An 18,412-nucleotide genomic window follows, 5' to 3' on the forward strand; every position below is an offset into this window, starting at 1 on the left:
TTTATTATAGAGGTTCTCACACTTTTTGTTCAGAGGCCAAATTTTTCAAGGGTTAGCTCTCAATCCAATAGAGGCTTTAATGAATGAACATCTGTAGCATTACAGTGGAGATGTGCCTACAAACAACTGCAGGATCTCCATTTCCTGTCTTAAATATGCACCCTTGTGTACTGTTTTGTTTACATATGTGCTTGTGTTCATACATAATGTACATGGTATCAAAATTGACATAGATAAATGAGTGCTCATAAATGGATCCAAATACCTTTAATTTCTGTGATTTAAAAAATTCCATTTAAATTAGGTAAACAAATGAGAGTAAAGATGTCTTTAAAATTACTCACAAGTTTTTCAAGGTGGTCAAACTACTAATAAAATGTTGATGTCTATAAAATATCTAAGTATATACCCATTGTTTCTGGGATTTTTCTTCAACAAGGAAGAGATGGTTAATGCTGTTCAATACACTCATCTGAGAAAAGGATTAATCGTAAATGTATTTGTTAGAGATATCTGATTAATTTACAAAGTTATCCTTCCCCAACAATCACAATAAATCGCTGATGAGACCTGGGAAGTGACCATTGAGTGTCCACCACCGCCATGGTTATCTCTGGGTGGGGGCACATCCAGAGATCACCCATGCAGCTACAGCTGAATCCCCAAGTTGACAGTGTTCAACCTCCCTACAGTGAGAGACCCTTCACACCCTCTAAATCCACTTTGGCTCCCAGCTGCCAGTACACGACCCATAACTGACCCCAACTCTGGGCTAGGTTTTCACAGCTTTAAGCTATGTAGACAGTACAAGGGTTTATACCTAACCCTTTACTGGTGCTGAAGGCATCCTCTTTCAAACCCCCTCCCCTCACTCTTGCCACCCTCTTCCCAATCCCTCCCTCCATAACACCCTGCAGACCTCTGGTTCAGAGACCTATTTTTCATTTTGTTCCTACATCCAACACAGCCCTTCCTATTATCCAGAGAGGTAAGACTTCTATTCAGTCTCCAGTAGATAGGTACCCTGCCCTGAAATCTCACCCTTTGACACACTGGGACCCTGGGGGTCCCCCCACCATTGAGAATGGAGTGAAGACATTCTCTCATTCTCTGGTAGAACCAATCAGTCTAGAAGATTTTGGAGGACGCTCTAATTTCAAACTATTTGACATTCTAGTGAAACCTGTCCAATATGAAAATTTCTCAGTCCATTTTAAGGCCCTTTACTCCCAAACTGACCTCAAAGTCAAATGCCTCCTAGGCTCAGCACTCAGATTTGGCCACAATATAAATTAAACTATTTGCACCAATGACCCAGGTACAGGACCTCTGATCAAGAAATTCTCCAAATTTTTAAAAATTATCTATTACAGAATGGCAAGTGATCTGAGATAACTTATCTCCAGACCTTCTTTATCCACAGCTCAAGCCCTCATTATGTTAGCCCTGCCCTTTTTTACAATTAATCCTCATAGATTCACAGCTCTTTTCCTCATTCACAGCTATAGAAATAGCGAATAAACCCCCTCCTTACAGATCCAGGGGGTCTTACAGCTTCCTTGTTGGGCCTCATCCCCAAAATCCCACAGCCTCCCCATCAAAGCCTCACTAATCCTCCTTCTCAAACCCCAAACTCCTATTTCCCATCTCCTTTGCTATCCCCTCCCCAAACATGACTTTAAAACTCTCCCAGCAAAACATCCGTCCCCCTTTGGGAGGTAGCAGGGACTGAAGGGACAGTGTGGGTACATGTCCCTTTCTCCATGGGAGATATGTCCCAAATAGAGGACAGATCAGGCTCATTTTCTGAAAAACCTAAGTAAAGGAAGGAGTTCACCCATCTGACTCAGGCTTACCACCTTACTTGGGCAGATGTGTACTACAATATTAACTTCCATCCGTGACTCCTGATGAACATTTCTGTATTCAGCAAGTACCTAGAGAACATGCTGACCTAATGGTCAAAAACCTCTTATCTATCCTGCAGCAGAGGCTCCTGCCATTCCTACAGCTGAACCTGATTGGACATATAAGCCTCAAGATGCTGGAGTTACTAGACTCCAGCACAGGATTACTTGTCTCCTTGAAGGCATGGCAAAAAATTCTCATACCCAGGTTAACTGGGATAAGGTAAAAGGAAATTATCCAGGGACCTGATGAAAACCCCACCTTCTTATTGGCCTGACTTACTGAGGCTGTTACCAAATATACCAACCTAGGCCTTAATAGTACTGGCGGCATTCTCTCTCCATTTTAACTTTATCAATGGGTCAGCACCTGATATCTGTAAAAAACTAGACAGTTAGAAAAGGGCCCCAAGACTCCCCAGTAGCAGTTTCTAGACACTGCTTTCAAAGTTTTTAATAATAGGGAAGATGAGGCCAAAAAGGAGAGATACAAACAGCTTAAACTAAATACCACCTGGCCTCAGCAAGAGCCCTAAAAAATTCCCTACTCTTAGCCCCAATGGACCCTCTAATACACCTCCCAAACCCTGCTTCTGATGTGTACAGACTGGACATTTTTTTTTTAATTTATGAGTCACCTACACATGTAACACACCACACACACATACACACCACACACACATGCACATCACAACAACTGCCTGTGGTTACCCTGAAGCTCCTTCCACATACACCTCTCTTCTGCTCCAACCACCAGAATCCCTTTGTCCTCTCCCAGAATTCTGAAAGGGGGTTCCCCTACTTTGCCCCTTTACAGCAGGAAGCATCCAGAAAAGATATTGATGCCCCAATTCAATATTCCCCTTTCACAGTCTGGAATGAAGGATATGAACAATAAACCCAAAAGGAATTTATACTCCTGTTTCCCTACCTACCTTCTAACCCTGCCCTAAATGATCCCACCACCAAAACTTTTCCCATGACCTGGCCCTGCCCCCTGCCAATGCCATTTTGCCCCTGAAGATGTGTCCCTCTGGACTGAATAAAACATTGCTGGTCCATAGGTCTGCCTCCATTTTTATTTTTATTTTTGTATTACCTTCCATGTGCTTTCATGTACAAAGCTATTAAACAATCCTTATCCAAACATATTTCAGAGAATGAATAACATTGTATTTGGACAGAAATGTCCTTTGGAGCACCACACCCTTGCATTTTGGAATATATTCAATTTTTTACTTCAGTTGACAGTTATTCTCAATTTTATCCTCCAATTCTAGGATTCTGAATTGAATCTTTCTAGTGCATAATCTAGTTAGATTGATAATCTTGTGGAAATCACCTTCTCTCCCTCTTGTTCGCTTCTTATACTGCTCTTACCAGCCAACTGCTCTTACCAGCAGCCCAAACTTAAGTCATGAACTCATTTCCAATTAGACTCTAAAAATCTGGCAAGACACAGATTCTCAAAAATTTGGAGGAAATATCTTTTAAGCACTATAAAATATTTTTGTTTAAGTTTATGAGTCACCTACACATGTAAATTATTTAATTACCAAAATGTAATTTGAATGGTAAGGAAACTGAAAATCCTGAAGTCTGTTTTGAACAATTTCTTAGATGAAATGCAAAAATTTCATCTTCAATGAGAATAAACAAAGGCATTTAGGTATCCAGTTGAGTAAGCAATAGAGATCAGTAAAGGAGTTTTGAAGTCAGAAAATCCTCAGGAAATCACAGAAGGGAAGAGTAAACAGAGCAGGATTTACTTAAGCAAGAAGAGACAGAACTCCCACCATGTGGGAGGGGGCCTGATAGCAGAAAAACCCATTTTGGTGTGCCAGCTTAGGAGTTTAAGTATGGTTCTAGGTAGAGCAAGGAGCAAAATATATGTTTAAAAGGCATTAAAAAGTATCAAGGCTATTGTCTTCCTTTACCTCTGGGTTCACCTTTCTTCCTAAAACTTCCATCTGGGTTCAACTACCCCCTTCCTTTTTCCACCTCTGGGTCAAAGGAGTTGACTGGAGGTGTTCCCACAGGTGAGCCTCAAGGCCTTTTACACTTGAAATAGGCCTTGATGGTGCTCATTAATATGTCTACAGGTTAGCCTCCAGGTGTGGTTTCTGGGTCTGAATAAAACTGATCATTGACATTCAAAACCAGGACCTCCAGCAAGCTACATAAGAACTCTACCACTAAACTAAATCCAGAAACCATTGTCCGTTTTATTTGTTTCTTTTTTGGTACCTGGGATTGAACCCAGGGAGCTCAACAATTTAGCCACACACATCACCAGAACTTTTTTTAAAAAAATGTTATTTAGAGACAGACTCTAAATTGCTTGTGGCCCCACTAACTTGCTATGGCTGGCTTTGAACTCCTGTATCTTCTGCCTCAATCCAGACTGATGAGGCATGCACCACCGGGCCTGGTCCTTGTAACCATTTATTAAAAGGCATGTCTATGTGAGATGGGGTAAAGGAGAGATAGTCAGCATGTGATGGAGGAACCAGACCTGATTAAAAATGAAATTATAAGAACACTATGATGAAGAATCAATGCCTAGAAAAGGGTTTAAACCACCACCCTCAGGCTTCTCTTCAGGGAACCTAATTAACCATGGGTACCTATCTACTGAATTGTAAATGGCTTTCTCTAGGAGTCTCCCTCTCTTAAAATGTAAACATGCACAGCCAGAAATTCAACAGGTATGGCTGAAGAAATTTTACTTATACTTTGAAATTTTCTGAATTCTGTAGGAAAGTAGCTACATCACTTAATTGCTATGCTAATTAAATGCTATCTAAACTATAACCTCCTAGGCTTAGTTCTTAAAAATATAGTTCTTAGGGAAATAAATTCAAGTCATCTAGAGTCTCTGCTGCCTGTGGTGAAGGCCACTTAGTGATAACACTAGCAAGTGTTTTACTGACTTTGTTCACACTATGAATTACTTATCGTAAATTCTCTGTGCAGGGCCAAGAATTCAAACCCACCAATGTTGTAATGGTTAAGAAATGATGTCAAATTTACTTAAAAACTCATGCAACCTCAGCTTGGAGCCCAGAACTTTTAGAGCACTAGGTCATCTGGGTCCAAAGGCCTAAACAAACCTGAGCACACCCAACTGGAGGAGTGGTTTTCCATAACAAGCCTAGATAATAAATGATTGTGTGGAGGGAGCCATTCTAGTTCAAAGAAAGGAAATAAAATGCTAACACCTCCAAAGCACTTCCCCTATCTCAAAGTTATTGACACCTTCAGGGAATAGCTCCTCCCAACAAGAGGTGCAGTAAATAAGTGTCCCATGCAGCTCTTTTCCTGCCTATTGGTCACACAGGCAAGAAGAAGGGGGGAGACAGTGAGAGGAAAGGAAACCTAAGATCTATCAAGGGGCAAGAAACCCCCACTCCCATGGATCCCAGTTCTAGGTCCCCTTCTCTCCAGGAGTCTACTATTTCTGTTCTATCCCTTAAAGAAAACTTACTTTCCACGCTTGCCTTAGCACTTCTTGGGTGTTTAACCTTCAACACAGTGTGTGTGTGTGTTGGGGGGGGGGGGAGTGTACACAAGGATGGGGAGGAGGACCCAATCCTGATTTTCAAGCCTGGTATTAGGAACTCCGTGGGGATGGAGGTCATCACCAAGGTTAGGCTCCTCTGTACCTCACATCTTTCTGACTCTCATTCTGGAGGACAATAACCGCACCTGTCGGCTAATTAAATGCAGTTAGTGCAAGCTGCCATTCTACAAGACTTGGATGTGGGTTTTCACTGATTCACTGGTTACTGATTGCTCCTTAATTCCATTCTTGTACTTTCCTTGTAAACTTTATAACTCTTCTGTTAGTGCCTTACAGAAGTACAACATCCACTATAACAACCTGAATTAATTTGAGATAATAGGCCATCACCCATAGTACAGAACATAACACTAACTTCTAGTAGTAATACTGACCCCAATTAATGGAAGAGATAAATAACTGTTATAGACATTCAGTTAAAACCCAATACTCCAACTTTTAAGACTGGTGAAACTGACTTGCTAAATTTAAAATTAAAACTTGGAGACTAAAGTAAGTAAAAGGTACAAGAAGAAAATAGCCAATATTTGGTTATTGTCCTCTGAGATCAGCTCAAATCAGGAAATGAGGGGACTTCTCTAACAGCTTTGCACCTCTGGGCCACATGACCTCCAGATAAGGGGGAATCAATGAGATACTGGAGAGCAAAATATCAACCAGTGCACATGCTACAGGGGAAGGTTACTAGAGAGGAAACATTCCTGATGCTTTCAAAGAAAGCCCCAAGTGGTCAGTAAGACCCTGACCTATATTGGAAGATGGCACTAGAGAAGCTAAGTTCCTAAAAGTGATCCCCTAAGGAAACTCAGCTGTCTCCTAATAATAGAAACAAGGTCAATTTGACTACCATGGTCTTAAATACCTGGCAAGAAAGTTATAACCAAAGCAGAGCCACACCTGGGCATTTAAAAGGAAAAACAATAATTCTTTTAATGTAACTTAAGATGTACACTGTGTCAGCCGCACCAAAAGTAAGACTGGAGGCTATGAAAGGATTCTTAGACAGCAGTGCCTAATAACTATCAAAAGAGACTGTCAAGAGTTAAAAGCATTTTTTTTTTTTTTAGAGAGAGAGAATTTTTTTAATATTTCTTTTTTAGTTTTCAGTTGACACAACATCTTTATTTTATTTTTACGTAGTGCTGAGGATCGAACCCAGTGCTTCGCGCATGCCAGGCGACCACGCTACCCCTTGAGCCACATCCCCAGCCCCAAAAAGTTTTTAAAATCAATTTAATACCTACAAATCTCCCTAACCTCCTACATAGGCAGACTTGATCTGTATTTGCTAGTACAATTATCTAGCCCTAAGAGACTGAAATAAAGGGATGACTGTGATATTATAAAAACTAAGTGTTGTGTTTACATTCCTGATAACTCTGGCAATGTAACTAATATCCTTAAAAATTTACATTCCCAAATAGAGGCCATGTCATGGGAACAACTTCTTAGCTCTTGCACCTTATGATGAGGTCTGGTCTCTATCATCATCATGATATTCACTGACAATTTCCAGATGCTACAGCATTTATTTTGTATTAATATCATTCTAGTACTCATGACTTGTTTCTCTCAGAGAAGCACTCATCTCCCAGATAATTTTACAAGCTGTTTTTTCCAAACCAAACTTTTACCACAGACCCCTCAACCAACCAAAAACATCCCTAAAAGGGAAACCCAAACTGCTTGCCCTATATCGTCCCCTCTCAGTCTGAAGCAGCCAGAGTTAAGGCCCATTTCCCCTTACAGCAGTAAGGGTTCCCTTAATTAGAGAGGGGGAATGAGACAGGAGCAAAGGACAGATAGTCAGCATAGATAATAAATTATTGGGTTGGAAAGATGGGGCTAATTAAATGGAGTTAGTTACAATAATACCTTTGTATGTATGTATGTATGTATGTATTTTAATGTGGTGCTAAGAATCAAACCCAGGGCCTCAAACATGCCAGGTCCTCAAACATGTTAGGTGATTGCTCTACAGCTGAGCCACAAACCCAGCCCCTTGGGCAAACTTTTACAAACCCTTCAACTTACAATTCAAACATCACCATAGCCTTCCTTGTTTACCTCAAGCAGTTAACTGCCCTATTATCTGTTCTCCCTCTGTTATGCAAGCAAATCATTATAATTAATTTATCACTGCCATGAAATAAACTGTCACAAACTTAGTGGCTTAAAGCAACATAATTTATTATCTTATTGTTCTGAAGGTCAGAAATCCAAAATCATTATCACTGAGCTAAAGTCAGGATAATCTTCCCATCTTGAGATCTTTAACCATCTATTTCTTGAGATTCCTTAACTTCTCTGTATTCTTTTTCCTTACAAGGTAACATTTATATGTTCCAGGTATAAGAACCTACCATGGAGGGGGGGGGACACAATGGATGGATGGAATTATTCTGCCTACCAAAGGATAAGAATATGTGTAGAGAAGTAACAAGAAACAAAGTCCAAGTTACAACCTTCAGAATATCATGGGACAAGTACAACTACTGGCTGTTTAGTGGGACATTTTGAGAGTTCTGAAATTCACCCTATGGGTACTAACAAAAGACCCTCTTCTTAACCAAGTTCCTGTGTGCCCTCATCTTAACTAGAACTCCACCTCAACGTTTGTTAGGTCTTCACAGCTCAATTTTAGCAAGAATCATGCTAAGCATCCGGTTTAGGAAGAATCCCCTATCCTGGTTAACTCTTCAAAGAATTGCCCTCACATTAAATTCTCTTTCTCTTTAACAGGCCAGAGGTGATGGAGTTCTAGGCCAATCATGACAACTTTCCAGCAAGTTTTACACCTCTGTTTACAATGCAAGGAACCTTTGTCAACTAGTGTTCCTAGCTTTGGGCTCCAGGAAAAAAGTTGAGATGACAGGGTATTCATTTAATAACCTCATATACACAAATGTGGTGGCTAATGCTTTCTCATCTAGTATTTTTCTTTTAACATTGTTTTTGAGATTTATCTATGCTGATACACATTGCTCTAATTTATTAAATGCATTGACTAAATAATATTTCACTGCATGAATAAACCACATACATTCTCTTACCGAGACAATTAGATAGCTTATACTTTGTACTACTGTTAAGTCATAATACAATGAACAATCTTACACAAATTTCATCTATTAACAATTTCTCTAAGCTGGGTGTGCTGGCACACACCTGTAATCCTGGCAACTTGGGAGGCTGAGACAGAAGGACTCCAAGTTTGAGGCCAGCCTCAGCAACTTAGGGAGGCCCTAAGCAACTTAGCAAGGTCTTTAAATAAAAAGGGCTGAAGATGTAGCTACCTGGAAAGCACCCCTGGATTAAATCCCCAGTATAAAAAAGAAAAAAAAGGTTTCTCTAAGAGGGCACCTATTAGAATTTATGAATAAATTTTATGACTGAAAAGACTGAGTATCTCCAGCTTTACTATCATTAAGCTGCTTTCCAATGTAGTAGAATTAATTTAGACTCTTTACCAGCAATACAAGTTTTCCTTGGGCTGGGGCTGGGGCTCGGGCTCAGTGGTACAGCGCTTGCTCACATGGGTGAGGCACTGGGTTTCATCCTCAGCACCACATAAAAACAAATAAATAAATAAATAAATATATTGTGTCCATCTACAACTAAAAAATATTTTTTTAAATATGAGTTTTTCTTTCACTATATTTAGGTTTATCTGACTTCTTAACTTGGGGAGATATCATATTTATCTTGTTTTGATCTGTATTCCTCTGCAGCAAAGTGAAGAAAGTTGACCAAGGAGAGACCAACTATATCAATGCTGCTGAAAGTCAGAAAAGAATGAGGACTGCAAGATGACCACTAGATTAAGCAATAAAGAAGTCACGATACTTTGAGAAGGCAGGGGTATATGTCAGATTGGAGATCATTTAGGAAAGGGTGGATGGAAAGAAGTAAGGATAATTCTGACAACTCTTTGGGGGAATTCTGTTACAAATAAGAGCAGAGATATGAGGCAGTAGCTAGAAGGGAAATGGGATCAAAGAGAAAATATGGTATTAGTTTTGTTTGAAGGACAGGAGAAATGCTGAACAAAAACAGATATAAGAGAAGAGAAATGCCAGAGGGAACATGAACGGACAGAAATTAGTACAACCAAACATCTACAGTGCCTTTGTGTTTAAAAACTATAAAAATACTGAGGAAAGAATTTCAAGATCTAAATAAACAGATATATCATATTTATGAAGTGGAAGACTAAACATGGCAAAGATGTCAATTCTCACCCAAACAAGGATAATGTAATTTCTTTCAAAATTCTAACAAGACTTTTTTTTTTTTTTGGTAGATACAGACAAGGACATTCTAAAATTTATATAGGAATACAAAAAGATAAACAGCTAAAATAATCTTGAAAAAGATGAATAAAGGAGGAAGAAATAGTCTACTCAATTTTAACACCTACTATGTAGCTACAGTAAGCAATACTGTGTAGTACTGACTGAAGGACAGACATGTATCGATGAAACAGAACACAAAACCCAGAAATAAAAACACACAAATATGCTCAACTGAGTTTTTACCACAATGTAAAAGCAATTCAATGGAGGAAATGGTGCTGAAGCATTGGACATTCATTGGCCAAAAACAAAAAACAAAAAAGAAAGAAAGAAAGAAATTTAACCCCACTCTAATTTTTACACTTCATACAAGTTAACTCAAAATTAATTATAAACTTAAATGTTAAAAATAAAATCCTCCCAGGAGCTGGAGTGCTTGCCTCACATGCACAAGGCCCCGGGTTCAATCCCCAGCACCACCACCAAAAACAAAAATAATAATAAAATAAAGATAAAATTATACCAGGAGTGGTGGCTCATGCCTGTAATCCCAGTGGCTTGGGAGGCTGAGGCAGGAGAATCAGGAGTTCAAAGCCAGCCTCAGCAACAGTGATGTGCTAAGCAACTCAGTGAGACCCTGTCTCTAAATAAAATACAAAATAGGGCTGTGGATGTGGCTCAGTGGTCAAGTGCCCCTGAGTTCAATCCCCAGCCCCCCAAAACTAAATAAATAAAATTATAAGGCTGAATATGGTGATGCATGTTTGTAACCCCAGCACCTCAGGAGGCTGAGGAAGGAGTATCAGGAGTTTACAGCCTCAGCGATTTAGCAAGGCCTTAAGCAACTTAGTGAGACCTTGTCTCAAAATAAAATATAAAAAGGGGGATGTGGCTCAATGATTAAGTTTCCCTGGGTTCAATCCCTAATACCGAAAAACAAAATTATAAACTTAAAGAAAAAAAAAAAACCAGAAGAAAACCTCTCTAATCTAAAGCCAGCCCAGGAGATCTCAGATTTGACAAAAAAAAAAAAAAAGCACAATCCATAAACAGAAAAAAATGTATAAGCTACATCAACAATTTTGCTCTGATTCCAGGCATGGTAGCACACACCTATAATTCCAGTGGCACAGGAGGCTGAGGCAGGAGGATCACAAGTTCAAAGCCAGCCTCAGCAACTTAGCGAGACCCTAAGCAACTCAGCGAGCCCCTGCCTCTCAATTTTAAAAAAAGGCTGGGAATAGGGCTCAGTGGTTAAGAGTCCCTCAATTCAATCTTTAGTACCAAAAAACAATTTTTCTTTTGCTCTAAGACACTGTTAGTTATAAAGACCAAAAAATTAAAATAATGCAAATTACACAGAAATAATTGCAAACCACAACAAAATAATAGTACCTAAAGAACGTGCATTTAAAAAAAAAAGCTTGTCAAAACTCAACAGTAAAATAATCAACTAGCAAATAAGCAAAAGAGCCTTTATGGGTTGAACTGTATACTCCATCATTCATATATTTACCAATGCTAACCCCCCAAAATCTCAAAGATGACTACATTTTGAGGTAAAGCCTTAAAAGAGGCAAATAAATTAAAATGAGGTCATTAGAGTAGCCCTAATCCAACCTATTGTCCTTTTAAGAAGAAACATGTATATACAAAAGTGACTATGTGAGGATATTTTGAGAAGGTAGCCACCTGCAAGCCAAGCAGCAAGACTTAAGAAAACCTGACAACACCTTGGGTGTTTCCAAAAGTGTAGGGAAAAAACTATTCCCTATTCCTATAGTTTTGGCTATTCAGTCTATGGTATTTTGTAATAGTGGCCCTAGTAAACTAATAATACAAGAATAGACTTTACCAAAGAGGATACATAAATGTAAATAAGTACACTAAAAGAAAATTAACTTCATTAGCCACTACAGAAATTCAAATATGGCAATGGCTTATCATCACATACCTATTGAAATGGGCTAAAATTAAAAAGTACAAATTTGCTTAATATAGTTGTTACTTTGCCATCCATTTTTAGGCCCAACTTTATCTGAAATACAGTAGAACCCTGTCACCACTGGCCTAGTTAAAACTCTCCTTGTATGACTGTTTGCAACAAAGTCCATTTGTTCTTTACCTCAATGACCCAAAACAAATCACATCACACAGCATCTGACCATGATAAAAAAACCTAACGGGCAACACCATTATACTGTAAGTAAGCTCCCTGATTTTCTCCGTTAAATTAGCCAATATGGTTTACACTAGCTAATCCAAAACCCCCCACAGGAAAGTCAACAAACAGTATACTGCCATTGACCCAAAGATATCCCCTCTCCATCTTTCACCCTCTTCCCACTTACTATTGGCACCCTTTACCTCTGGGATATGTAATAAATTTGTTGCATGAATTCTGGTTTCACTACCTCATGTCTAACCTGACACACATACCTGACCTTAATCCCCCTCCCTATCACCGCCCCCTACCAGGACTCTCCCAGAGATTATTTACAAGGAAAACCAAATTAGAAAGAAGCCATAATGACAGAAATAATAAAGTGACAACACCAAATGCCAGTGAGGATGCAGAGAAATAGGATCAATCACTACACACTACTGGTTGCAACATAAATGTATAGCCACTCTGGAAAACAGCTTTTCAATTTCTTAAAAACATTAATATACAACTATCATGGGAGAGATGGGGATATAGCTCTGCCACAGAGTACTTGTTTAGGACGTTCTAGGCCCTGAGTTCCATCCTCAGCACCAAAAAAGGAAGAGAGGGAGGGAGAAATAAAGGAAACAACTACCGTATGATTCGTACTCCTGGGTGTTTATCCCACAGAAATAAAAACTTATGTCTACATCAACATCTGTACACAAATGTTTAATAACCAACCTGTAAACAACTCAGATAACTTACCTTGGGTAAGTAGTTAAAACTGTTGTACATCCATATCATGATATCATTCAGTAATGAAAAGGAATGATCTACTGATACACATACAACCTGATAAATCTTGAGAGAACTAGGCTGAATGGCGGTGGGGGGGGGGGATAGTCAATCCCATATGGTTACATATTATATAATTCCAATTATGTAACATTCATAAAATTACAAAACTATAGAAATGAGAGTAGATTAGTGGTTGCCAAGGGTTAATGAGAGGTTGAGAGCTGCAGGGAAAGACCATATGATCATAAAAGGACAATAGAAAGCATCCTTATAGTTACAGAAATGTTCTGGACCTTAACCATACCAGTATCAACCTCCTGGTTGTAATATACTATAATTTTGCATACAGTTACAACTCAGGGAACTTGAGTAACAGTTCCAGGGGTCCTGGTTTGTTGTTTTTTTTTTTTAAAAAATGTTTAAAGTTATCAACCTAAACATTTAAAACTTGTTCCATTTATAACTTAAATACACTTCAATAAAAATAATTGTGCAGTAAAAAACATTTTTAAAAGATACACAATTTTTTAAAACACTGTGCAGACATATGTTATCAAACAGAACTTTCTGCAATTATGGAGACATGTTTTATAACCCTGTGTGGTCAATAACATTAGCTAGTAGCCACACACAGCCAAATGTACCATGACCGAAAACTAAATTTTTATGTTACTCATTTTAATTTGAATTTAAACAGCCATATGTCCTTTGTTATCATATTGGATAATGAAAGTCTTAACAGTAAAAAAGAATAGAAAAGATTATTATGTGCTAACATCGAATGTGTCCAAACATATTTAGAAAAACTTTATAATGTACTATTTATATAATAGAAACAAAACAAATTATATAAAATATTTACACTTGCACCAAAAATTAGTTGTTACCTCTAAGGAATAAGAGAAGTATGTATCTACTGGAGGCAAGGACCTCTGGGACTATTTAAATGTATGAAAATAATCATGTGTCATTGATTCTTAAGACAAAAAAAAATAGTGTGAGGGCTTAAACTTTTGGTACCTTGAAAATTCAAAACATTATTCAATGATATGAAATAAATTAAGTATTAAGTTTAGTAGTAAAGAAAGTTAAGTTTACATGGATCGGTATGTAATAATGCTAGATTCTAGTGTATCAAAATTTTTTTCAAAGAATGTCCATTTTTTGGATGTGATTACATTCAATTACAAGAAAATGGACACAAATTAAAAAATAAGTTTAAATAATAGGAGCTTTTGGAATCAAATTAATTAACTTCTTACATAAATAACTGGAAATCCTTAATATTATGAGTGCTCAAAAAGAAAACAAAATTTCCTTTGAAATCAATGTCTACAATTTATTAATGATTAGACTTATCAAATATGAACAAAGATTAATGAATAAATTACAATTTCAGTGAAGGTACAGGACAAATATAACCTTCAAGATACAAATAAGATTAACAATAGTGTTCATCTTCTCTCAGAATCTTGAACTACAGGAAAAAGTAGTGATTTTAAGATCAATAATACATAATTCTATTTCCCAGGTACTGTTCTAAACTTCAAATATTTAGGCCAAGAATTTCATAGAACTAAAGATGCTGTTGACTAAAATGTACCATTACTGTAGGTATTACAAAGAAAAAAAAACAAAAAACACTGCCAACTGGACTACAATACTATGCTGTATCACTTAGAATTTTTATTTACTAACTGGAAGATTTTTTACACTAATTAACAGATCTTTTATAAACTTGTTTAGAATGATTTTAAGCATTTATCACTGTTTGGGACCTATCAAAAGGATAAAAATAAAATTACTATATATTACTGTTTTTTAATCACTGTTCATGCTAGAGTTACCAATCCCCAAGTTATTCATTACAATACTGATTATGAGCTACCAGGAACACTAGAATACAGTATTTCCTAAAATAATATTGCTATTATCTCGGGATTTTTTTTCTAAGCTAATATACATTCTACAAGCTTTGATGATAGCATTTCCTTGATATTACCAGCATATCATCAGGAAATCATATTTTGTCAAATGTTTCTCAAACAGACTGCTGACTGAAATGGAAGCTGCAGGTATGCAATTATGCCATCAGGAATAACCACAATTCCCTTCACAGGCAATGATTACTAATCACTAGTGCTACTTAACCAAAATAAGAAGAGTATTAACTATAAAACACAAATATTTTTCAGAGATTGAGAAAATATATACATGTTAAAATCTATAACATACAGTACATTAACTCTATCTCACAAGAACTCTAAGGTAGATGCTGCTATCTCTATTTTTCAGGCAGGAAGACTAAGGTACCAAAGGTGAATTAATTTACCCAAGATGATGCAGTTACTAACTGTCGGATGTTATACATCATTCTCCCAGGAATATACCCAAAACACAAGAATGCAGACCACCAACAAATCTTTAGACTGATTTACAAATAATACAAATGATGGCAGGACTCTTCAAAAAGGATTAAACCTGAGACACCTATAAATAAATCAGTACCACCTGTTCTCTCATCAACTTTTGTCACAGATTTAACACTGAGAATATCTATTTCCAATCCCATTAACATTTAGGGTTATTCCAAAGAAAATCACCTTCTTTGAAAGTTAATGAAATATATTTTACCTTATTATTAATTTCCACTAAGCAGGAGAAATAATAGGCTGAAAAAAGAAAATTTTGATGTTAGTGATGTTGAGAAATTTTCATGTTGAGAAAGGAATACACTGTTGGTGGGATTCTAAATTAGTATAACCACTACGAAAATCAGTATAAAAGTTCCTCAAAAGACTATGAATGGAGCCATAACACTACTCTTAGTATTTATCCGAAAGAATTAAAGTCAGCATACTATAGTGATACATGCACACCCATGTTTATAGCAGTGCAATTCACATAGCCACAAAATGGAACCAGACTACATGTCTGTCAACAGATGAATGAATGAAGAAAATATAGTAACATAGTATATTTACACAACAGTTTTATTCAGCCATAAAGAAGGATGAAATTATGTCATTTGCAGGAAAATGGGCAGAATTGAAGAACAACATGTTAAGTGAAATAAGCCATACTCAGAAAGTCAAGGGTTCTATCTTTTCTCTCGAATACGGAAGCTAGAGAAAAATGGGGGGCGAGGAGAGAATCACACAAAAATAGAAGGAAACCAGTAGAGTAGAAGGAGATCAGGGGAGGAAAAAGAGAGGTAATGGGAAATTAAATTGATTTAATTATGTTATATGCATGTACAAACATATTGCAATGAATCCCATTATTAGAGATATAACTATAATGCCCCAATTTAAAGAAGGGAATTTTAGCGGGGAATGACGTTTAAAGAAATGTAATTTTATTATTTCAAGTCAAAGGGTTGCTGAATGTGCCTTAGAACAAGTGCCAAAAAAATGAATCTTCCCTAACCTTCAACATCAAGGAAGAACTGGCTAGGGATATAGCTCAGTTGGTAGAATGCTTGCCTTGCAAACACAAGGCCCTTGGGTTCGATCCCCAGCACCACAAAAAAAAACAAAAAACTGTTTTTATACTATATTATTATTAATAACAAAAATAGGGTTTTGAACAGTTCATCATGTACTTTGTAGAACTACAGCAAAAAGTATTTGAGCAAAGCTTGGAAGAACCCAAGATATCCTTGTATAGACCCAAACAATGAAATATTACTCAGTGCTAAAAAAGAAATAAGCTCTCAAGTCTGATAAGGACATGGAGAAACCTGAAATAAATATTAGTAAGTCAAAGAAGAAAATCTGAAAAGCAACATACTCTATGATTCCAATTATATGACATTTTGGAAAAGAGAAAACTATGAAGACATTAAAAATATCAATGGTTACCTCAAAGAAGAGGGACAAGTGAATAGGCGGAGAACAGGATTTTTAGGCCAATTAAATTATTTTGTACGACAATGTACACTTGTTCCTCAATTTACAAAGGGATTAGGCCCCAATGAATTCACCATAAGCTAAAAAAGCTTTAAATAAACCTAACCTACAGTATCATGAGAGTATTCCTATACTGTTGTCCAATCTGAAGTATGATTTCTACTGAATGCATATGGCTCTGACGCCATGTTAAAAATTTTAAGTAGAGGACCTTCTGTAATGATACACACACATATATTTGTTAGAACCCATAAAATGTAAAACACCAGGAGTGAGCCCTAATGTAAAGTATGGACCTTGAATGATAATGATTCGTCAATGTAGACTGACCTATTACAATAAATGCACCACTCTGTTGGTGTATGTCGGTAGTGGGTAAGATTGTGTAGTTTAACAGGCAGGAAACTTATGGGACCTTCCTGTACTTTCTACTAATTTTTGCTATGAATTTAACATGGCTCTAAAAATTAAGTCTATAAAATTAAGTATAAAATATTCTAAAACAAAACATAAATGAATACTTTGCTATCATAGATAACTAATCCTATCAAATAATAATCAATTCTACAACTGTCTCATCTCTATCACATTGTACTGTGCTATAAAAACAAAAGCAACTTGAATTTAAATGCAATTCTGCCACTGATCAGCAAGATACTTGACTTTCCTCTGCCCAAATTTCCTCAGTGGTAAAATAGATACACAAACCTGGGAGAATTAAATGAATATATATACAAATATGTTTAGGATAATGCCTAGTTCATAGCTATAATTTGGTGTTACCAATTATTACCATTATTTTTGTCTAGAACAGTAAGGAGATAATATTAGAAGTTCTCAATACAAAGTCTCATATATTAAATGTCGAAAGAGCTTCCTTCCCCCTCCTATAATAAATGTTTCCCACATATCAAAGTGATATTGGAGATAAAAATAAAATGTTCATCAAAATCATCTGGGAACTTTTTTCAAAATACACATCACAAATCCACATAATGAATCAGAAATTTTGAGGTGTTATATATGGAAACGTATATTCTGACAAAGCTCCCCATGAGATTCTAATGTACACACACATACTCTTACTTCATCCAACCATCTCCCCCACATATATCCATTTATAATGAAGTTATTACATATCATAGATCAATAGAATTCTGTGTTAAAATATATTTTAACATAAATAACTTAAGAGTGTCTATGCATTGTGTACACCAAAGTTAGTAAACAGTGGCCCATGGCCCAAATCTGGCCGATCACCTAATTTTATATGGTTTTATAGGAACACAGCATGCTTATTCATTTCCACATTGCTCACTGCTGCTTTCATACATCCACACTGTTGAGTGATTGCTACAGAACTCATGTGGCCCACAAACTTGAAAATATTTACTATATGGCCTTGTACAAAAAACATTTAGCAATTCCTAGTCTAGATTTAATTCATAAAGAATGCTATTCAGTAGCTCAACTAGAACATTTACTGTGATGAATAAGTTCAATGTAATTACAACATCTCTTAAAGTATGTTAAAAACTAGAAGGCTGGAAACAAACCAAATATAGAGTTCTCATAAGAGTATAAAAGACAGAAATAGTTTTAGACTACCCAGATGTTTTTCCCCCAACTCCAACTAAGTGATCTTGGCCAATAACAGTGCCATAGTCATAGAGTATACATATAAACTACATCAGAACCAAAAATGGCACTTTTCAGTGTGGAAAAAGGGAGAATATGCAGCTAGATTTGAGACATACGGTCAAAAAAAA

General features: G+C 36.8%; 1 protein-coding gene across 3 annotated transcripts in view; it reads right to left on the minus strand.

The window, feature by feature from the left end:
- The window catches only part of Zdhhc17 (zDHHC palmitoyltransferase 17), a 92,450-nt gene that overhangs the window by 67,588 nt on the left and 6,450 nt on the right, over nucleotides 1-18,412 (minus strand). The window contains exon 1 of one of the 3 annotated variants that reach the window (XM_078053110.1): nucleotides 12,700-12,768. The exons of the other annotated variants lie outside the window; for them this stretch is intronic. Within the exon in view, the coding sequence (XP_077909236.1) occupies nucleotides 12,700-12,738 (39 nt within the window). The 5' untranslated portion in view covers nucleotides 12,739-12,768. Of the gene's footprint in view, nucleotides 1-12,699; nucleotides 12,769-18,412 lie in introns of those variants that run through there. 3 annotated transcript variants of the gene reach the window in all.

This window comes from Ictidomys tridecemlineatus, chromosome 6, assembly GCF_052094955.1.
Source record: "Ictidomys tridecemlineatus isolate mIctTri1 chromosome 6, mIctTri1.hap1, whole genome shotgun sequence".
Taxonomy (NCBI): Eukaryota; Metazoa; Chordata; class Mammalia; order Rodentia; family Sciuridae; genus Ictidomys; species Ictidomys tridecemlineatus.